We start from the raw sequence: 18125 nt of genomic DNA, 5'->3' as shown, positions 1-18125 counted from the left end.
GCTATTCCTTGATCTTGGGGGAGGTGGACTAGTCCCAGTGCATGAATCGTGTTTGATGCAAGGCAATTGTGGTACTCAATTTATTCTTCCTGGTGTTTGGTCTGAGGTGGCCAAGTGACCTAGGAAGAGTATGATGGGGATTTTAGGAAATAGTTTTCTCTCTGATAAAAAGAGAGAGATGGAGAAGAGGCCTGCCCCTTTTCATCCCTATTTTGGACCAGGGTTCTGTGAAGACATGGTGTTTGGTACTGTGGCAGCTATTATGTGACCAACAGGGTACACCTTTATCACACCAAGGGTGACAGAGTGAAAGATGGGAAAATCTTCTGTCCTTCATGACATCATTGAGCTTCTGGATCAGCCTGGGACTCCACACTGCTAGCTTCTTATAATGTGAGACTCTTTTTTTTTTTGGATGCACACGCAGCTTGTGAGATCTTAGTTCCCCAACCAAGGACTGAACTCGTGCCCCCTGCAGTGGAAGTGCAGAGTCCTAAGCACTGGACCACCAGGGAATTCCCAGAAGCCAAAAACATCTTGATTGACAGAGCTCTGGATGAAGAACAAGTGTTGGGAGAATAGCAAAGGTCCCAACTTTAGGAGTAAGTATCCATGCGTAGAAGAGAAGAAGAGCTGAGGCAGAATTGGGACTGCGGGAGAGGCTTCAGTCACCACTGACGAGGACAGAGAATTGGGATCCTGCTGATCAGGAGGACTGGCAGTGCTCCCCACCGCTAGAAGGGGAATGAGAGCAGGAGCCGACAGCAGAAGCCGCTTTGGTGAGGCACCAGCCACTGAGGCAGCCATAGTGGGCAAGCCCAGCAGTTCTCTCTGTGCGAGACAAGGGACCAAGGCCAACACAATATTACAGCTCTGGTAGCCTGGTGGTGGTGGAAGAAACAGGGGCTTTAGAGGCAAGAACTGGGCCCTCACTCAGTTTCCTTAGCTATAAAATGAGGAAAGTCATATTAGTGCCACTGGGTTGTTATAAGCATTAAAATACCTTAACTCCTATAAATTTCCTAGGATATAGCAGGAGTTTAATAAAAGACAGTTATTTCTATTTAATGGAGACCTGCAGAGGCAATGAGAATACTTCACGATCCACTACTAGATGCATGACCAATAGATGCTGGGTGAGGTCAGGCTAATTTGAGACTTCCTAGGGCAATCTGGTGTCGACCTACCCTGATTGGTCTTCTAAGAGAGAAGACCCTGGGGATGGAGTTTCTGGAGACCATTTCTTCTCTGCCCCCAGAGGCATATCTAAAACAATAGACATTTTGAGGGGAAGGGGAACATTCATATTTGCCATGACATTGTTTTCCCCTGAGCAGGGAGGAAGACAAAGACAAATGACATGCAGAGCTGACAGAAATGAGAATGCCAAAGCTAAGTGGGTTTTCCAAGGTTCCCGATGGACTGGTCTGGGGCACATCATGGGGTCTCAGACTCCTGGGAGGAAGGAGGAGGAGAATTTGGAATGTCCCCTGTCCATCCCATCATTGACACCTTGGGATACAGAAGCACCAGAAGTATGAATGTAATAACCAGAACCAGAGGCTTCCTCCTCACGGATGTGAGGGCGGGGGGAGGTGGACTGAAATAGCCACACAGCACTAATAACAGACTCTGAGAAGCCACTCCTTTTCACTGGAGCCCCTTCCTACACAACCTTCTAAGTAATTTCTAAGCTTGTGATGATTGCAGAAAGAAGAAGAATAGAAGTTACTGGCGTTTGTAGTAACAGGATGAGAAAGTGCAAGACTTCCTGTTATGTGTGTGTGACAGCTGGTGATAAGTGGAGGGCCCTGCACAGGAAATCCGCTCAGCTTCTGCAATGTGACCTGCCTGAAACTTGGGCACTTCTTCAGTCTGCATGTTGATGGCAGGACAAAGGGGCACCTGGACCATGGACAACGTGGTAGAGAAAAGTTTGGAAGGGCCCCTGGCACCTTCTACAGATGAGCCCTCCCAGAAAAGGGGAGACCTGGTAGAAATCTTAAACGGGGATAAGGTAAAATTTGACGACACTGGACTCTCCTTAATTCTGCAGAATGGCCTGGAGACCCTCCGAGTGGAAAATGCTCTGACAGATGTCATCTTGTGTGTGGACATTCAGGAATTCTCCTGCCACCGCGTGGTGCTTGCCGCGGCCAGCAACTATTTCAGGTCAGCACGCCTAGACCAGAGTCAAATTGGGTGCAGGTCATCAGGGAAATCTGTATTGATGTGAGAGCCCAGTGTAACTAGTTGGCTGTTGCATTTATGGTTTGTATATTTATTTCTGTTTGTGTGTCTATTCAAGATTCAAAAATGGAAGCTGTTAAACTTTAAAGTTTAGAATTTAAGTCATATTAAGAGAGCTTGCATCATTTAAAGGTAATGTTTATACATTATGGTGAACCTTAATGTGTATATGTCTTTGTTCCAGAGGGTGGAAAATTACTGAAGTTATGGGGATTTTCCTCCCACCACCTGACTAGTGTGTTGGAAACATAATGCTGTCTTTGTTCACCAATAGATGTAGAGAAAGCAGTGTGGCCACTCAAAGTTATCCAATGATCTGCTGAAAATTAGGGGCTTCTGTTTAAGTGCAGTGAGTGGGTAGGAAAAGAAAGCAGTTACAAAGGTGCTTTAGAAGTGAGAGGCCACTAGTCTCAACAAATTCAAAGGATTTGGGTTCCATCCCACTCTGCCCCTTCCTGAGCCTGTGACTTGAGGCAAATCACTTAATGCTCTGAGTTTCTGTTTCGTCATCTGTAAGATGGGGACAATAATGCTTACCTCTCAGGATTATTGTGATAATTAAATATGAGAGGGAAAAGAGTCTCACATAGTGCCTAGCATCTCATAGATGCTCAATATATCTCTGTTGAAATTCTTCGCCTCATTCTGCTTAGTTCAGCTAAGAGCTGTGTATTGGGCAAAAGCTTGGGGGTAGGAATGTGGGAGAATCAGGAACCCAGTAAATTCCGCTGGATCCAGAGTTCTCCAAATCGATGTAGACATGGTGGGAACCAGTCCCCAAGGGAAATGTGGAAGCAAAAGGTATCTGGAGAACTTGAAAAAGAAATACTCTTGTAATTCTTCTTAATAAGATTCTTCCTAACTCTTTGTTCTGGCTGAGGAAATTAAAAACTATTTATTTACGTAAATATCATGGAAGGTATTTTATTTTTTCATTTTTTGATACACTTAGGGGAAAATCTTTGGAATTCAAAAAGCAAGGTCGACAGGTTGTTGTGGGACTGATTAGGTCCCGTATGTATACGAGGCAAGAGGATATATGGGTTTGTAGGAAGCAGGGCCTGCTATATGCCAGACAGACAGTTATCTGATTTTATTTTTTGCAACAGCATGATGAAGGTGGCTGATATGCCCTTTTACAGATGAGGAAATTAAAACCCAACATTACATATCTAGTCATTGCTGGAGCAAGGATTGGGCACATTCTAAAAATTTTTGTTTTTATTGCAATACAAACTGCCCCTAGATTGGAGGCTTTATTCCACAAGAAGTATATAAAAGGTAAAGTGTAGGCACAGCCATAACACTGGGTTGACATAGATGAACACATTATTCACTCTACCAATATTGATCATATGATTTTACATTGATCACAACCCCTTTCAGAAATGAATGAGAGTCAACTAAGCTGATGTGCTGAGCACTCACTTTCAGGTTTAATTTTTTTTGTTTTGGGTCACTAGAAAACTGCTATTATAAAATATATACCCGATTAGCAATTTCATTAGCTGCTTGACCTGGCTATGAAACAGGACCGCTGGCTGTGTGCTCTTGAGTACATCAATGCTTTCTCCAGTCCTGGGGTTTCTGAGTCTAAATAGAAGGTGTTTGGGCCCAGTTCCTTCCAACCCTGCTGATGTAGGGTGCTTAGGGAAAGTGTGTGCCAGCCCCAGAGGCAGCAACGGGCAACGAGAAGTTGGAGGCGGCCATGCGGTACACGTGTCTGCCTGTGGATGAAGAGTCTCTTCCCAAATTGCGTGGTTATGAAGGGAAATTCCTTCCATTCTCTTTTGATTCTTATTTTGGTATTTCCAAGGTGACCGTCCTCCTATAATGACCACAGTCCTGGAGACGGGATTCATTCATTTCATTTTTGTTTCTACTATTAAAAATAACTTCTGTTGTTGAACACTTATTGTGGGCCAGGCCCTGTGCCACCTGTGTCACATGCACTGTCCCACTTAATCCTCATGACAACCCCCCTGAGGTGGGGAGTTGTCTCGCCATTTCCAGATGAGGAACCAAAACTTGGAGTGTCTCAGTTAACACAGTGCCCAAGTGGGATTTGGACCTAGGACTGACAGTAAGTCTGACATTGCCTCACCGCCTGTCCTGCTTTGTTTCTAAGATTTTGAAAAGAGTTGGTAGCCAAGTTCCTCTTATGCTCAGACTTTGAAAGGGCAGAGAATCTGCTCTGTCTGAGAAGCTTCTGACATAGCCCTCTGTGCTCTGGTGGGCCTCAGGCTGGTTGTAAAATTATGTAGGGTGCTTTTTCTTTATTCATTGAGAACATAAATATTTTCCACTAAGTGACTGAACCATAGTTTATTTAACCAATCCTCTATTGATAGACATTTAGATTGTTTCCAATTTTTTGCCATTATAAACAATGTTATCATAAATAATCTTATACATCATTTCATATACATTCAGGAGTGTCTGGGGGTGCATTTCTAGAAGAGGGTTTGCTGCGTCAAAGAGAAATGTATCTGTGGTTTTAATGGATATTGCCAGATTCTTCTTAATAGGGGTTCAATAATTTTGCAATCCCCATGGCCTTGCCAAAAGAGGATGGCATCTAATTTGGGGGTTTTTCCCAATCTGATAGATGAGAAACAGTATCTCAGGTTAGTTTTAATTTGTATTTCTCTTATTTTTTATAAGGTCAAACATCTTTTCATATGTTTAAGGGTCATCCGCAGTTCTATTTCTATGAACTCTCGTTTCATAGCCTTTCAAACTTTCATTTATATCTTTTTAAATCAAAATTAATTTTTATCAAAGTACTATGTGCAAATAGTTAACAAAGAGTCAAATAGTATTTAAAGGCTTATAATGAAAACCAAAAATTCCTCTTCACTTCCTCCACCCTTCAGTCTTGGTCACTAGAGCCCACCATTTTCAAAATTTAGCTGTTTCTCTTTCTTCTGGTATTATATTTATATTTCTACAAAATACTCTTATACTGCTCTTTCTTCATTTCTCAGAATGATGTTAATGATCTAAATGATGTTAGACATCATTTATTAATTTTCTAGTAGGTCTGATAAGGATTTAGCACATATGTAACTCCCTTCCCTTCCCTATCATCTCTCAATATAATGTTATCACATTTTTGATACATTTGGATTAAGAGTTTACATTATATCTATGAAAACATTGTTTCCTGTTGAGCCAAATTGTGTTTTATGATTACATTTTCTTTCTTGTAAATCTTCTTGTCTTTCCTGAAGTTAATAACTCACTCTTTTTTCCATTTGCTTAGTTTTCGGGGTATCTTTTGCTCACAGCCTCTCCACAGTGATCTTTCATGTGGTCCAAATGCATCAGAGGATCTACCACTTCTTTATCTTATCACTTCCATTACCCTATACAGCTTCTCTGAACCAGCTGCCCAGCTGTTGTCTAGCTGCATATGTAACCACAGTGGCTGTAAATAGGAACTATATTAGTAACTCAGACAATGTAGTTCCCTTTGGGGGCCTATTTAAAAGTCTGCAATGCAATGGAATGAGGAATCTGGGAAAACACGTAGAGTTGAGGCTGAGAAAAGGGTGAGGGAGAATAAAGCTTAGATAAATTGAGGGAAGCACAGACTTAACATTTATAATAATATTTTTAAAAAGTTTATAAGATTACTAGTGTCTTTTATAAGATTGCTCCAAAGCTGCCATTTGTGTTTTGTCTCTGGACAGGTCCCCAGATCAAAGTTGTTAGAAGGGCTTGTGCATCCCGCATACAGGGCCCCACTTCCCAAATGATCTCCATTTAAGCCAGTGGTTCTGTCCATTTGCAGGGGGGCAACTCATTGCAGAATATGGCAAATTCTGATGTTGACCCATGTGGGCAACCATGCTGTGATTCCCAGGGTTGACAGGGGAAGGGGGTAGTGCTGATGTAGGGAGGGGTCATCAGGCTACTCAGTCCTACGTGATGCCTGGCTCTTCCTACATCAATATATAAGCTTCCAGGCTGAGGTTGTCAACAGTAAGCTCCTTTGTTGCTGCTCCTTGTCCCCTGCCTTGCACCTCAGTACCTCAGTCTCTGGGTCTGGTTCCCTGAAGCTATGATTAAGGGACTTTAACCACTAGCTACAAAAATCAAGCACAAGGCCAGGAATGGGAAGGGTATTGTGGGTACAACCTATGAATAATTATTCTATATTAACCAATTACTGGATGGTAGAAAGGGGGGCAAGAGGCTACTCATAATTTCTGCTTATATGTAATCCTTTGCATTTTCTCCATAATGACGTAAGATATCTAGAAAGGAGCCAGTAAGTGCAGGCGATAGAATAAACAAGGATGAGTAACAGCCATCTGGGTCTGGATTGAAAATCTGGCTAATGGCAAAAACATTGAGGATTGCTACTGCCACAGTGGGTACTGCTGATGAACTCAAATGGACTGTTGATTGTACTTCTGGCACTGGGTTCTGTATTTTACACTTTAATACTGTCCTTTTGGCAGAACCAATATGGTGATTAATATTTAAGTACTATAGGTCTATAATCTCTTATCTGAAATTTCAAAATCCCCAAAGTGCTGAAAATGGAAAAGTTTTTCATAATTTATTAGATGGCCAAATCCAACTGGAACCCCACTCGTCTCCTCTTCTGAACTGAGAGGAGGCTACTTAGAGTCTTTATTATTTCACTTAGGACAACTATTCATATATTCACTGCTGAGGTGCTAATGTGTTGGATTAAGGAGTGCTGGAGGTACTATGTAGTATTCATGATATGGTAATAGCCAAACAATTCTGTATGGCAAAGCACATCCAGCTGCAAGATTTTAGGGTAAGGGATTATGGAACTTTCTGATAAAGTTAATTTTCACTTTGGTATTGTTCTTCTATCTTTTTTCATCTGCATATTTTAATATACTTGTAACCATAGTTTATGTATAATTTGCATCTTGCTTTGCACCCTTTTTTCTTATAACCATTCCCCCATAGTGCTCCATAATTTTCATAACTACTATTTATTTATTTATATAGCTACCATTTTTTAACAGAAGCATAATATGAAAATCACTCATCATGAATATAGGATGCTTCCAAAATTTTGTTTTCATAAAATATGTAGTAATAAACACCTTGTATTAAGTACTTTTCACAGCTTGGAAAGTGGAAAGGCTAACATATTTTTAGCATTCATTGCATGCCAGGAACTTCGTTGGGTTCTTTTTCATTTCATTTAATCTTCACAATGTTGGCAATTAAATAACAACAAGTAGAAAGCATTGTCTCCATTTCACCCTCCAGAGAATTCACTTTGCTAGGAAGAACAGTTTCCCTGTTGGGATCCAAACTGAAAACAGACCTCTCCACTGGGCAGAAATATGGCTGTTAGGACATTTCCTGTGCAAAACCTTTAACTCCCCTTCCCTGCCATGCACTAGTGTGGTCTACATAAGCTGAAAATGAGGAGAAGATGTAAAAATTATTGCCTCTGTGTGCTTGCACACACATGCACAGGCAGGATATAGTAGGAACACTCACCCAGTTTGTGTCTGGGGGCTGAGATGACAGATGCTGGTAGCAAAGACCCAGCATGCCTTAGGGCACTGGCCTGGGACAAAGGGCTAAGTGAGAAAGAAGGAGGCAGGTCAGGATGTGAGGTGAAGAGACAGTATGCTTTCAAAGTATAGGACCTCAAGAACCTATGGGACATCATTGAGGCTGGAACCAATAACTGTTGATATAGTGGAAAGAACACTATCTTAAACTTCTGTCATTGGAATTTGAGTCCAGACCCTGCCCCTTCTTGGCTGTTGCAAATGTTGGAGGAATCGTTTGGCTCCTCTGAGGTTCAGCACCATTATCAACAATACAGTGAGGCTGGGCTTCCCTGGTGGCGCAGTGGTTAAGAATCCACCTGCCAAGGCAGGCGACATGGGTTCAAGCCCTGGTCCAGGAAGATCCCACATGCCTCGGAGCAACTAAGCCCACACGCCACAACTACTGAGCCCGTACGCCTAGAACCCGAGCTCGGTAACAACCGCAACAAAGAGTAGCCCCTGCTCACCGCAACTAGAGAGAGCCCGCATGCAGCAACGAAGACCCGATGCAGTCAAAAATAAGTAAATAAATAAATAAATTTATTTAAAAAACCCCAAAAACAATACAGTGAGGCTAATGATTTGTGTCTACCTATCCTGGTGGGTTATTGTAAAATACACATAATAAAACAGATTCACTCATAAATTTATTTGCCTAAACATTTTATGCATGGTAATAAGTCATATTTCTTGGTTCCAAGGAATAGAAATCAATTGTCTCTTTTGAGAAGGGGATGTAGGTAGGTAACTCACAGAATCCTCCAGAAGGCTGGAGCATCAAACTCAGAAAACAGACAGGAGCAAGGGAGGCGAGGCAGTGGCCAGGACCACAACCTAAAGCCACCTAGAACACTTGTGGGGAGGACCCCCTTGCTGCTGCAGGACCTTGAAGGGCAATGCTAGCATGGCTATGGCCCCTGGCACTGCTGCCACTGCAGTCTTGGGAAACTGGAGGCTGCTGCTGCTGCTGCCTCTACCAGAACAGGTTTTCCTCTGTTCCTGCCTCTGCACCGCCAGCTCCCACTTCATAGCCTGGTGTTGGTTTAGCTGATTGGTCTGAGTTACACATGTTAGGGTAGTAACTGTGACAAGCTGGAAAGTGAGCATCGGGCTTTGCAGCTTCTAGATAGGGAAGTGGCTTCTGCCACAAACTACATCTCATTCAGAGGGAGATTTGCCACACCTCAGGAGGGTTTCAGATGCTGGGCATCCAAAAATTGCCAAGGGTCCATTATATGCAGCGACTATGTGACAGGCCTGCATCAGAGGCAGAATAGGGCTTAAAGTAATATGAGATAAACAAGTATTGGGGAATTCCACTGCTCTTGTCACATAAGCATCAGAGATAAGGATTCTGAGATCCTAGAGGACAAGAGGACAATTACTTGCACTTTCCCTCCTCCTCTTCCTCCAAATTGTGGGTAGCCCTGGGCATACCTGTGAGAGTATATGGCATCATCCATCATATATGGACTAGAATCAGGCTGAAAGTGTGAGCTACCACTGCAGTAGCTGGCATTCAGCAGACACCCCGTAAATGTTTGACATGAATAAAAACTTGATATTCCTCCTGCAGCTTCTGTCACTAAGTGGCATCCTGGTCAGAGCAGGAAGTCCTCAAAGAGTTGGGAGGCCATTGCACAACTTTAGAAAAGGGAAGGATGATAAAGTGTGGTCACCATAGGAAAAATTAGAAGGAGCAGTGAGAACATCCAAATGCTTCAGAATGTTGTGGATTCAATAGGTCACTCATGTGACCATCTGGACACAGATGTGCTATGCCTACAAAGTGACTCCTGCAGAACTTTCTTAGGATTGGAAGATGCTGGGCAGAGGTTGCTGCCTTAGGGCAGACATGCAATCAGGTCCTTTGAATTTTCAATAAAATGTAAGCTCTATCATCTCCACCCTGGTGTCTAGGGCATGTGGATCTTCTTTCAATCAAGAACAGAAAAAAATATTCTTCTCCAGTTTTGAATAATGTTCCGTGCAGCATTCAACTAAAACACAACAGAGAAATACTTTCATCATTTACATCTTAAGTTCTGAGCTTTATCCCTGCATCAAGTACATGGATACGTAACAGTCTCTTCATGAAAATGCCTTTACAGAACTAAATTCTAATATAGTAAATGCCAAACAATCCCTGAGAAGAGATGGCCAGATGCAGAACATCTGTGTTTTTGGTAAAACCTCCTTGGACCTCACCATCCATCTCATTGCTCAATGTTCCTGTATTAGTCAGCATTCTCTTGGTTGCAAGGGATAGGAACTCAAAGTCAAAGCAGCTTAGGCAAAAGAGGAAGGTATTTGGCCACATAACCAAGGCATAGGAAGGGCCGGGATGTAGCAGAGCTCAGGAGGAAGAGGAACAAAGCCCTTGAATGCAGTCAGGGAGATTTCTTCCCACCCATTTGGCTTCTCTCTCAGGTAGGATTACTCAGGTGCACGTCTGCCTCATGATGGGGAATTTGCCTGTTGGCAGCTCTGAAACTCAATTCTCCCAGCTTTTGTTCTAGGGAGAAACTGAGAGGCTAGCTTCAGTTTGAAAGTTCCCCAGGAAAGACTGATTGGCTCAGTTCCATTCAATTACCCAGTCCTAGATCAATCACTGTCAGGAACAAAGGGCACAATGGTCAGCCCAACTTAGCTCAGTAGTCTATTGTTAGATGAAGAGGTGAGTGTGTGTGTGTGTGTGTGTGTGTGTGTGTGTGTGTGTGTGTGTGTGTGACACAGAGAGAGGGAGATGTCTATAAAACGGTGAGAGCTCCTACTTGAACTACATAGTTTGAGTGGGACCTGGGTGAGGAGAAGAGCATTTTCCAGAAAGAGGAGGGGGGGGGTACTGGACAAAAGGAAAAATAAATTTCCATTAAAGATGGATAACAGATCCTGGCTTACTTTTTAATTAACCAACTTGTTATACTTCTGTATTTGCTTTGGCTGTCAGGAAGCTCAGCGCATTATCTTTCCTTAGCCTAGGTTTCCGTGATATATTCTCCTCCTACTTTAATTCCTTAGTTCTTATCTTCTTATTTTTTGTTCTTACTGTTTTATTTTATAATACCTCTGCTGCTTTAGTATAAGCCGTCTCATGTTCTTTTGGAGAAGCCATTTCTGTATAAAGATAAATCCCCATTGCTATGAAAGAATATCATTTAGCCAACCTATATGTCCTCTGCCAGCTGTAAGGATTCTTTTATTCTTTTAGTACACGTAACTTTTATGGAAAGCCTCAAGGCCACAATAACTGCAGGAGTGCTGACACTGTTATGACTTTACAACACAGTCAGGCACTTCCCTGGCGGTCCAGTGGTTAAGACTCCTTGCTTCCACTGCAGGGGTTACAGGTTCCATCCTTGTTGGGGAACTAAGATCCCGCATGCCATGAAGCCAAAAAAATAAAATAAAAAAACCAACAAAAACCACACAATCAAACCAAAAGTTGTATCATAGCTTTTCCTGAGGAGACACTCAGGGATCTATAAAAATTAAGGATCAGCAGCTTTGCATATAATGATCTAGGTCTAGGGTCAAGTAAGAGCTGACTGGCGTTCAAGAGATCACGTCATGTAGAGCGAGCTCAGGCTTGCAGGGGGCTGGTGTTGGGGGAATTAGGGAAGGAGCAGATGCCTGGTGAATAATTCCAGGAAGGTGAGGTTGGTGGACACAGCACACAAAAGAAACAGGACAAAGAGAATGGAGATGAGGAAATTCAGGAAAGTTCTCAAATGACTGGCAGTATCCTTAAAGCTCAGGATAGCAGGTTGGCTTGGCAGACGATGTCTATTTTACAGATGACCCCGAAGAAGGAGCGGGGGAGAATTCTTAGTAATTGCTGTGAAAAGCTGCACTCCTCCCACACTTTTTCGTGTACCACTAGTGATCTATAGGCCTTTAATTGAGGAACACCGGATCATATAACCTCTCTTAAGGTGCAAATATCTGGGGGTTGGGGGCACAAAATATTAAGCTTTCAGTACAATGGTGTTGAGTGGGTTTAGTGAAATTCCACCCACTTACCCATTCACGTATTCATTCAACTGGCACAAATTTATCAAGGCCAGGCACTGAGTGTACAAAGATGAATGAGTTATGGTTCTTGCTTGACTTCGAAATCACAATAAGTTGGAAGAGAGAGACAGGTAAATCAGTGTTTCAACACTGAGTAATAAGGGATATGATAGAGCTCTGCTTATGGAAGGGGCATGAAATTGTTACCGACCCTTTAGAGTCATGCCCCAGCAAGGGTCCTCCTGCCTGGTGTCGCTCGTGCCCATAGAACGAGACCGAGTTTGGTTCTGAAGCAAAGGAAAGGTTTATTCTTTAATCAGAGAATGGAGAAGTGCCAGCTGTCACTCTAGAGCACACACTCTCCCGAGAGAGGCCGTGGGTGGGTCTGCTTTTATAAGGCTCTCCTCCGAGGGGAGGGTACCGAGTTCTCACTGGGCTGGCGCAGGTGAGCTGCTCTCACTCCGAATTGCAGTGCAGGGCACACAGCGTCTCTGCACACGGCCCACCGCCCGCGTGAATTGCAGTGTTGAGCGCAGCGCTTCTGCTCACGGTCTGGGAGCTGAGATGACCAGCCCGGTGCTTCCGCCCAGGGAACTCTAATCCAACGAGTTAGGTGCAAGGACTCTGCACACGACCCCCTACAGGCAAACTAAGCACAAAAGAAGACGTTAGACCTTATCTTATCAGCTAGATTCCATCTTACTTTTCCCTGGGGACCCCAGTGGGCTTTGCCAGTGACAAAGTCAGACTGGAGAAGAAGCAGTCAGCAAAGGCTTCCTGGAGGAGGTGATATCTGAGCAGAGTTTTAAATGATGAGTAGGCACTGGGCCAAGGGGACCAAAAAAAGGGGAGAAAGGGAGCAGTGTTCCAGGCCAAAAAAAAGCCACATCTGGGAAAGTATCATGCAGGGTAAGGACAGGGACCACAGGTAGAAGATTAAAGTTGGAGTGAAGAATATGTGTGGGCCAAGAAGGCCAAGAGAGATGGGCAGGGTAGGGTAGCATGAAATGTTTGTTGGGTTAGGATGGAGAGTTTGAAAGGTACCTTATAGGAAGTGGGAAGCCAGGGAAGAGTTTTTAATGAGGAGAGTGATCCAACCTCTCTGTTAACCCTTTGGGCGGCGATGTGGAGGCCCTGATAATCTAGGGAGGCCCTCAGATGGCTGCAGAAATTACAGGTAGAGGAAATGAGGTCAGAATTAAGGCTGAGGCAGTGGGGATGGGGAGACAGTCTCAAGTGACGTTCTGAGTCCTCTCTAAGGGCCCTCAAGGCAGCCAGACAACAGAGAGCCTGACAGAAAGGAGGGGGGCAGCACTGGATGGTGAGAAGGGGAGGAAGAAAGCAGGGCTGGGGGACTGGAAGATAAACTAAACTGAAAGACAAACCATACTTCTCTGAGCTTCAAGACTGGAAAGAGAAAGAGAAGGTAGTGTAATTTTATCAGTCCTCCACCCACCCGTGCTACCCCACTGTAGAGCAAAACCCGGAAACAGAACAAGTAATTTCTTTCTTTCTTTCTTTCACTTTTAAAGATTTGTTTTTTATTTATTTATTTATTTTCTTAATTTTTTTGGCTGCATCGGGTCTTAGTTGCGGCATGCAGGATCTTCGTTGAGGCATGCTGATCTTTCGTTGCGGCGCATGGGCTCTCTGTTGTGGTGCGTGGGCTTCTCTCTAGTTGCAGTGTGCGGGTTTTCTCTCTCTAGTTGTGGTGCGCGGGCTCCAGAGCATGTGGGCTCTGTAGTTTGCGGCACTTGGGCTCTAGTTGAAGCACGCGAGCTCAGTAGTTGTGGTGTGCGGGCTTCTCTATAGTTGTGGCGTGCGGGTTTCTTCTCTCTCTAGTTGTGATGCAGGCTCCAGAGCATGCGGGCTCTCTAGTTGAGGAGCACTGGCTCAGTAGTTGTGGCACACGGGCTTAGTTGCCCCGAGGCATGTGGGAATTTAGTTCCCTGACCAGGGATCAAACCCACGTCCCCTGCACTGTTAAGGCGGATTCTTTACCACTGGACCACCAGGGAAGTCCCATAGCAAGTAATTTCAAAGTAACTCAAGCTCTGAACTTGTGTGTGTGTGTTTTTAATACTTTGAGGGAGACACACACCACAGCTATTAAAATCTGTTCCCCTCTCTTATCCACATCTCTGATGGCTGCTGGCTTTTAGGATATCTTTGTAAGAATTTTAAAAAGTTCTGTCTGGGTGGACCAGTTAGAAATATGTGCTTCTTTCCCTGGGGACTGTTGCTGTCCACATCTGGGCTCAGGACTTGGTGAGTGCAGATGGATGTCAGCCCCAACTCTGGCCCCGTCTGGGTAGCCCTGAGGGTAGCCCAGCCTGAGGTAAATCCTCCTTTGCCTCTTGCTTCAAAACTCCTCTTCATCCGCAGCTAGAAGATTTCCTTTCGCCCTCCCACTTTCCTCTGGATTCTGTATCATAAAAGCCCAAAGAACAGGCCTGGCAGTCCGGATTCCTCTGTGGCAGCTGGTGGTGGGAGAAGTCTGGAACACATATATGATCATCTTTGCCCTGTTACAGTAGGGTTAACTTTTAGGACTGGGGAAGCCTCAACATTTGAATACCTTGGGGTGAGGATTGGGACCAGTTCGCATGTTTTTAAGTGGTCAAAGCCAGGGAACGCTCAGAAAAATCTCTAAGCAGAGGCTGATCCTTGATTTCTGGATAATGACATGGAGGCCATAAGGAAACCAACGTGGGTTTCTGGGGGATGGGGGGTGTTGAGATGGAAAATGTTTGGAAAAAGAGAGTGACAAGGAGCCTCCAGGGCAACAGCCTAGTCAGGATGTGGCAGTGGGTAGTGAGCACAAATGTTGACTCTCCTCCCAGACCAAGGGAAGTGAGAATCAGAGCAGACCTCACTGAAGAGGGTTGTGAGGGAAGCGGTGTTTCGTTAGCAGAAGCCAGGTTTCACCTTTGGGCAAGGAAGTGGAAGATGTGCAAAAGCAAATTAAGGTGAAGAACAACCACGATGTTTTGTAATGTAAAATCTCAAGTAGGTAGGCTTAGGATAAACACCATGGGCTTGGGGTTCTGATTTAGAGAATCACTGGAAAATATAGCTCTTCACACACATACTTTGCTCCAATCAATTGGTCTTGGAGGTCGTTATTATTTATTCTCATGGCAGTTAGAGGAGAAATGTGGGTTTGGAGACAAGGGGAGTCCATTTGGCTTACAGGAGCAAGTAGACCATGGCACAACCCCTGCCCTCACTCAGCTCACATTCTAGCAGGGACACAATTATTAAACTTGCTAACAGGGGCTTCTTTGGTGGCGCAGTGGTTGAGAGTCCGCCTGCCGATGCAGGGGACACGGGTTCGTGCCCCGGTCCGGGAAGATCCCACATGTCGTGGAGTGACTGGGCCCATGAGCCATGGCCGCTGAGCCTGCGCGTCGGGAGCCTGTGCTCCGCAACGGGAGAGGCCACAACAGTGAGAGACCCGTGTACCGCAAAAAAAAAAAAAAAAAAAAACTTGCTAACAATAGATGTGTAATATAATTTCAGGTTGTTACAGGGTTATGAAGAAAAACAAAAGAGATGATGTTAGGAAGTGACTGTTTTAGACTGAGCATCAGGGATGGTCACCCTGAGGAGGGGACGTCTGAGTAGAGACCTGAATGAAGTCAGGAGTGAGGCTGGCAGAGCTTGGTGGGGAGCGAAGCCCAGGCAGAGTGATGGGGCCATGGCCTGACTTCATTCCAGGAGACTTTTGGGCCCGTGGCTGTCTTCATGGCTACTATGGGAGATGAGCTCTATTTCGGAATTGGCACTGACTCACTGCTGAAGTATTGGGCAACTGACTCCCTACTCTGAGATTATTTCTAACTGTAAAAAGAGGATCTTCATAGCCACCTCTGTTTTACAAGAATCTCATGAGACTTGGTCAGTGTCTGTCTAGAAAATATTGTTATTACACAAAAATTTTTTTTACCTCCTGTAAAAGCTAAGGGGGAAATGGTTAGTAACTAACCCAGCTGTGCTCTTGGGGAGCAAAATGCGGTCTGGTTCACTCAGTGCTGACACTTAGTTTGACCCCTAAAGATGGCTTTGAATTACTGCTGATTTTCTTGATTTTAGTGCACTGGTGAGCTCCAGATTAAGAGCCCAAAGTCCTAGGTTCTGGTCCCCATTCTACTGCCGACGACCTGTAGGGTCCTAGGCAATTCACTTACCTTTTACCTCAGTCTGTCACCTATAAAATGGGTATAATAATCAAAAGAGATGATGCTGTTTACCCTACAAAGGCTACACACATAAATGTGAGAGATTACTGTTATTAAAGTGGAAACCTAGGGATGGCCCATTTTGCCCAGGGGGTCCCAACTTTGCTAAAGTGTATCCGTGGATCTCCTGGAGAGCAGCAGGAGGCCTAGGAGTTTGGTCTATGAGAAATATGTAGTTTTCTCCTTAGTTTCACGTTATCTGTGTTCAGCACGGTGTCTGGGGCCCAGGAGAGTTTATTTAGGGGGCAGAAAATCAGTGAAAAAGTCTCAGAGGAAAGCAGAGAAATGCTGGGACTTTGGGACCCAAACCAGGACAAAAAAGCCCCAGAGGAAGGACAGTCTTTGGAGCACTTCCTTTCCTCTCTCACCCATGAACATTTATTGAGCTCCTACTGTGTGCCCACACCATGCTCATGTCTCTAAGGCAGTTTGTGAGCAGCCCTAGCCCTAACTCTGTGCTGAATGGGTGGTGCACAGCCGTGCAGGGACCTGACTGGACCAAGCCCAATGCTGGCAGGTCCCGGCTTGTGAGTCAGAGTGCGGTCGGCTGCCTGTTCCCAGTATCTCCCACAGCCTGTTGAGATTCCTCTGACCTGGTCTGAGATGCCTTCCCTTGGTGAGTGCTGGGTATTGTTCCAGCCACTTGGTGAGTGGTAATTATCTTATTCTTCCCAGCAGCTCACTGGGGTCAGGACTATTGTTATATCATTCCACAGAAGAGGAAACTGAGGTTTGCTCCCTTGTACAAAATCACGTGGTAAGTTAGCATCAGAGCCTAGAGAGCCCAGCCCCTCCACCTTCAAAAGCCAGCACTGCAGCTCTTCTTCCCACCCTCCCCTAGGCCCCTGGAATCACGCTGCTTGTGTACATGCACACCCACACACATCAAAACCCAGAAGGGCCTGAGAATTTACCTACTCCTGGGGTGGCCTGTAACTAAGACTGTCACAGGGTGCTGGAGAATCACAGCCCAGCTTCTTTGCCTCTTTTTGGGACAATTCTGGAATATATTCTCCAGAGGTCCCTTGCAGGACTAGGCCAAAGTGACTTTCTGTATGACTTCTGTCTTGGCCTCGTCCCCTCCCTCATCTTGCTCCCCCATACTCATCATACACATACACATCACCAGCTATTGAGGGTTGGCTTCAGGGGATTCCAGACACCCAGTTAAGTATTGGCTGAGCTGGGCCAGGATGTTATTCAGTGACTGATTCGAAGAGAATTCAGAAGCTGTGTCTAGCAGTGACAGCCTGATCAAGAGTCCAAATGATCCCAGACATCCCAATAATCATGTCACATGGGACCCCCAAAATACATAGGCTTCAGAAGAGCCCCTTGAAGTGCAAGGCATTGAATTAGACAATTTATATACCTATCTCATTTAATATTAAAACTTCTCTACAGAAGACTTTTTCAGTTTTCATTAGAATGTTTGAGATCATGCAGATTCAACAAAATTCACCTTTTACTGATTTTAAAATCACATTTTAGGTGAAGGGGTACTTCTAAATTTCACTTTGGTAGGATTCCACTGATATGTTGCCTCAGTTACATGAAGCTGCATTTGACCCCATCATCACTGCCCACCCTCTCTTGCTAAATGTCCTGCTACCCATATATTCATGTGCACGACATTCATGTAGGTAACATTCACTTTACCCCCTGAGATGATTGCAGATCTGGGTGACCCAACAGCAGAGTTCAGGACTGACGCCCTGGAGCTGCGCTGCCTACTACAGTGGCCACTAGCCACATGTGGCTATTGAGCGTTTGAATTATGGCTGGTCTGGATTGAGATGTGCTTTATTTATTTATTTATTAACATCTTTATTTGAGTATAACTGTTTTACAATAGTGTGTTAGTTTCTCCTTTACAACAAAGTGAATCAGTTATACATATACATATGTTCCCATTTCTCTTCCCTCTTGCATCACCCTCCCTCCCACTCTCCCTATTGAGATGTTCTTTAAGTGTAAGGTATACAGGAGGGATTTTGAAGACTTAGTATGAAAAAAAAGAATGTAAATTATCTCACTAATAACTAAAAATATTTACTAC

The 18125-nt window shown here is 44.4% G+C and overlaps 1 protein-coding gene across 1 annotated transcript in view; it reads left to right on the top strand.

Annotated features, from left to right (window-relative positions):
- Nucleotides 1-1879: 1879 nt before the first annotated feature.
- The window catches only part of KLHL6 (kelch like family member 6), a 52538-nt gene continuing 36292 nt past the window's right edge, over nucleotides 1880-18125 (top strand). The window contains exon 1 of the mRNA XM_059064539.2: nucleotides 1880-2172. Coding sequence (XP_058920522.1) covers nucleotides 1880-2172 — 293 coding nt within the window. The remainder of the gene's footprint in view (nucleotides 2173-18125) is intronic.

This window comes from Kogia breviceps, chromosome 5 (assembly GCF_026419965.1).
Source record: "Kogia breviceps isolate mKogBre1 chromosome 5, mKogBre1 haplotype 1, whole genome shotgun sequence".
NCBI lineage: Eukaryota > Metazoa > Chordata > Mammalia > Artiodactyla > Physeteridae > Kogia > Kogia breviceps.
This window is presented reverse-complemented; position numbering and strand designations above follow the sequence as displayed.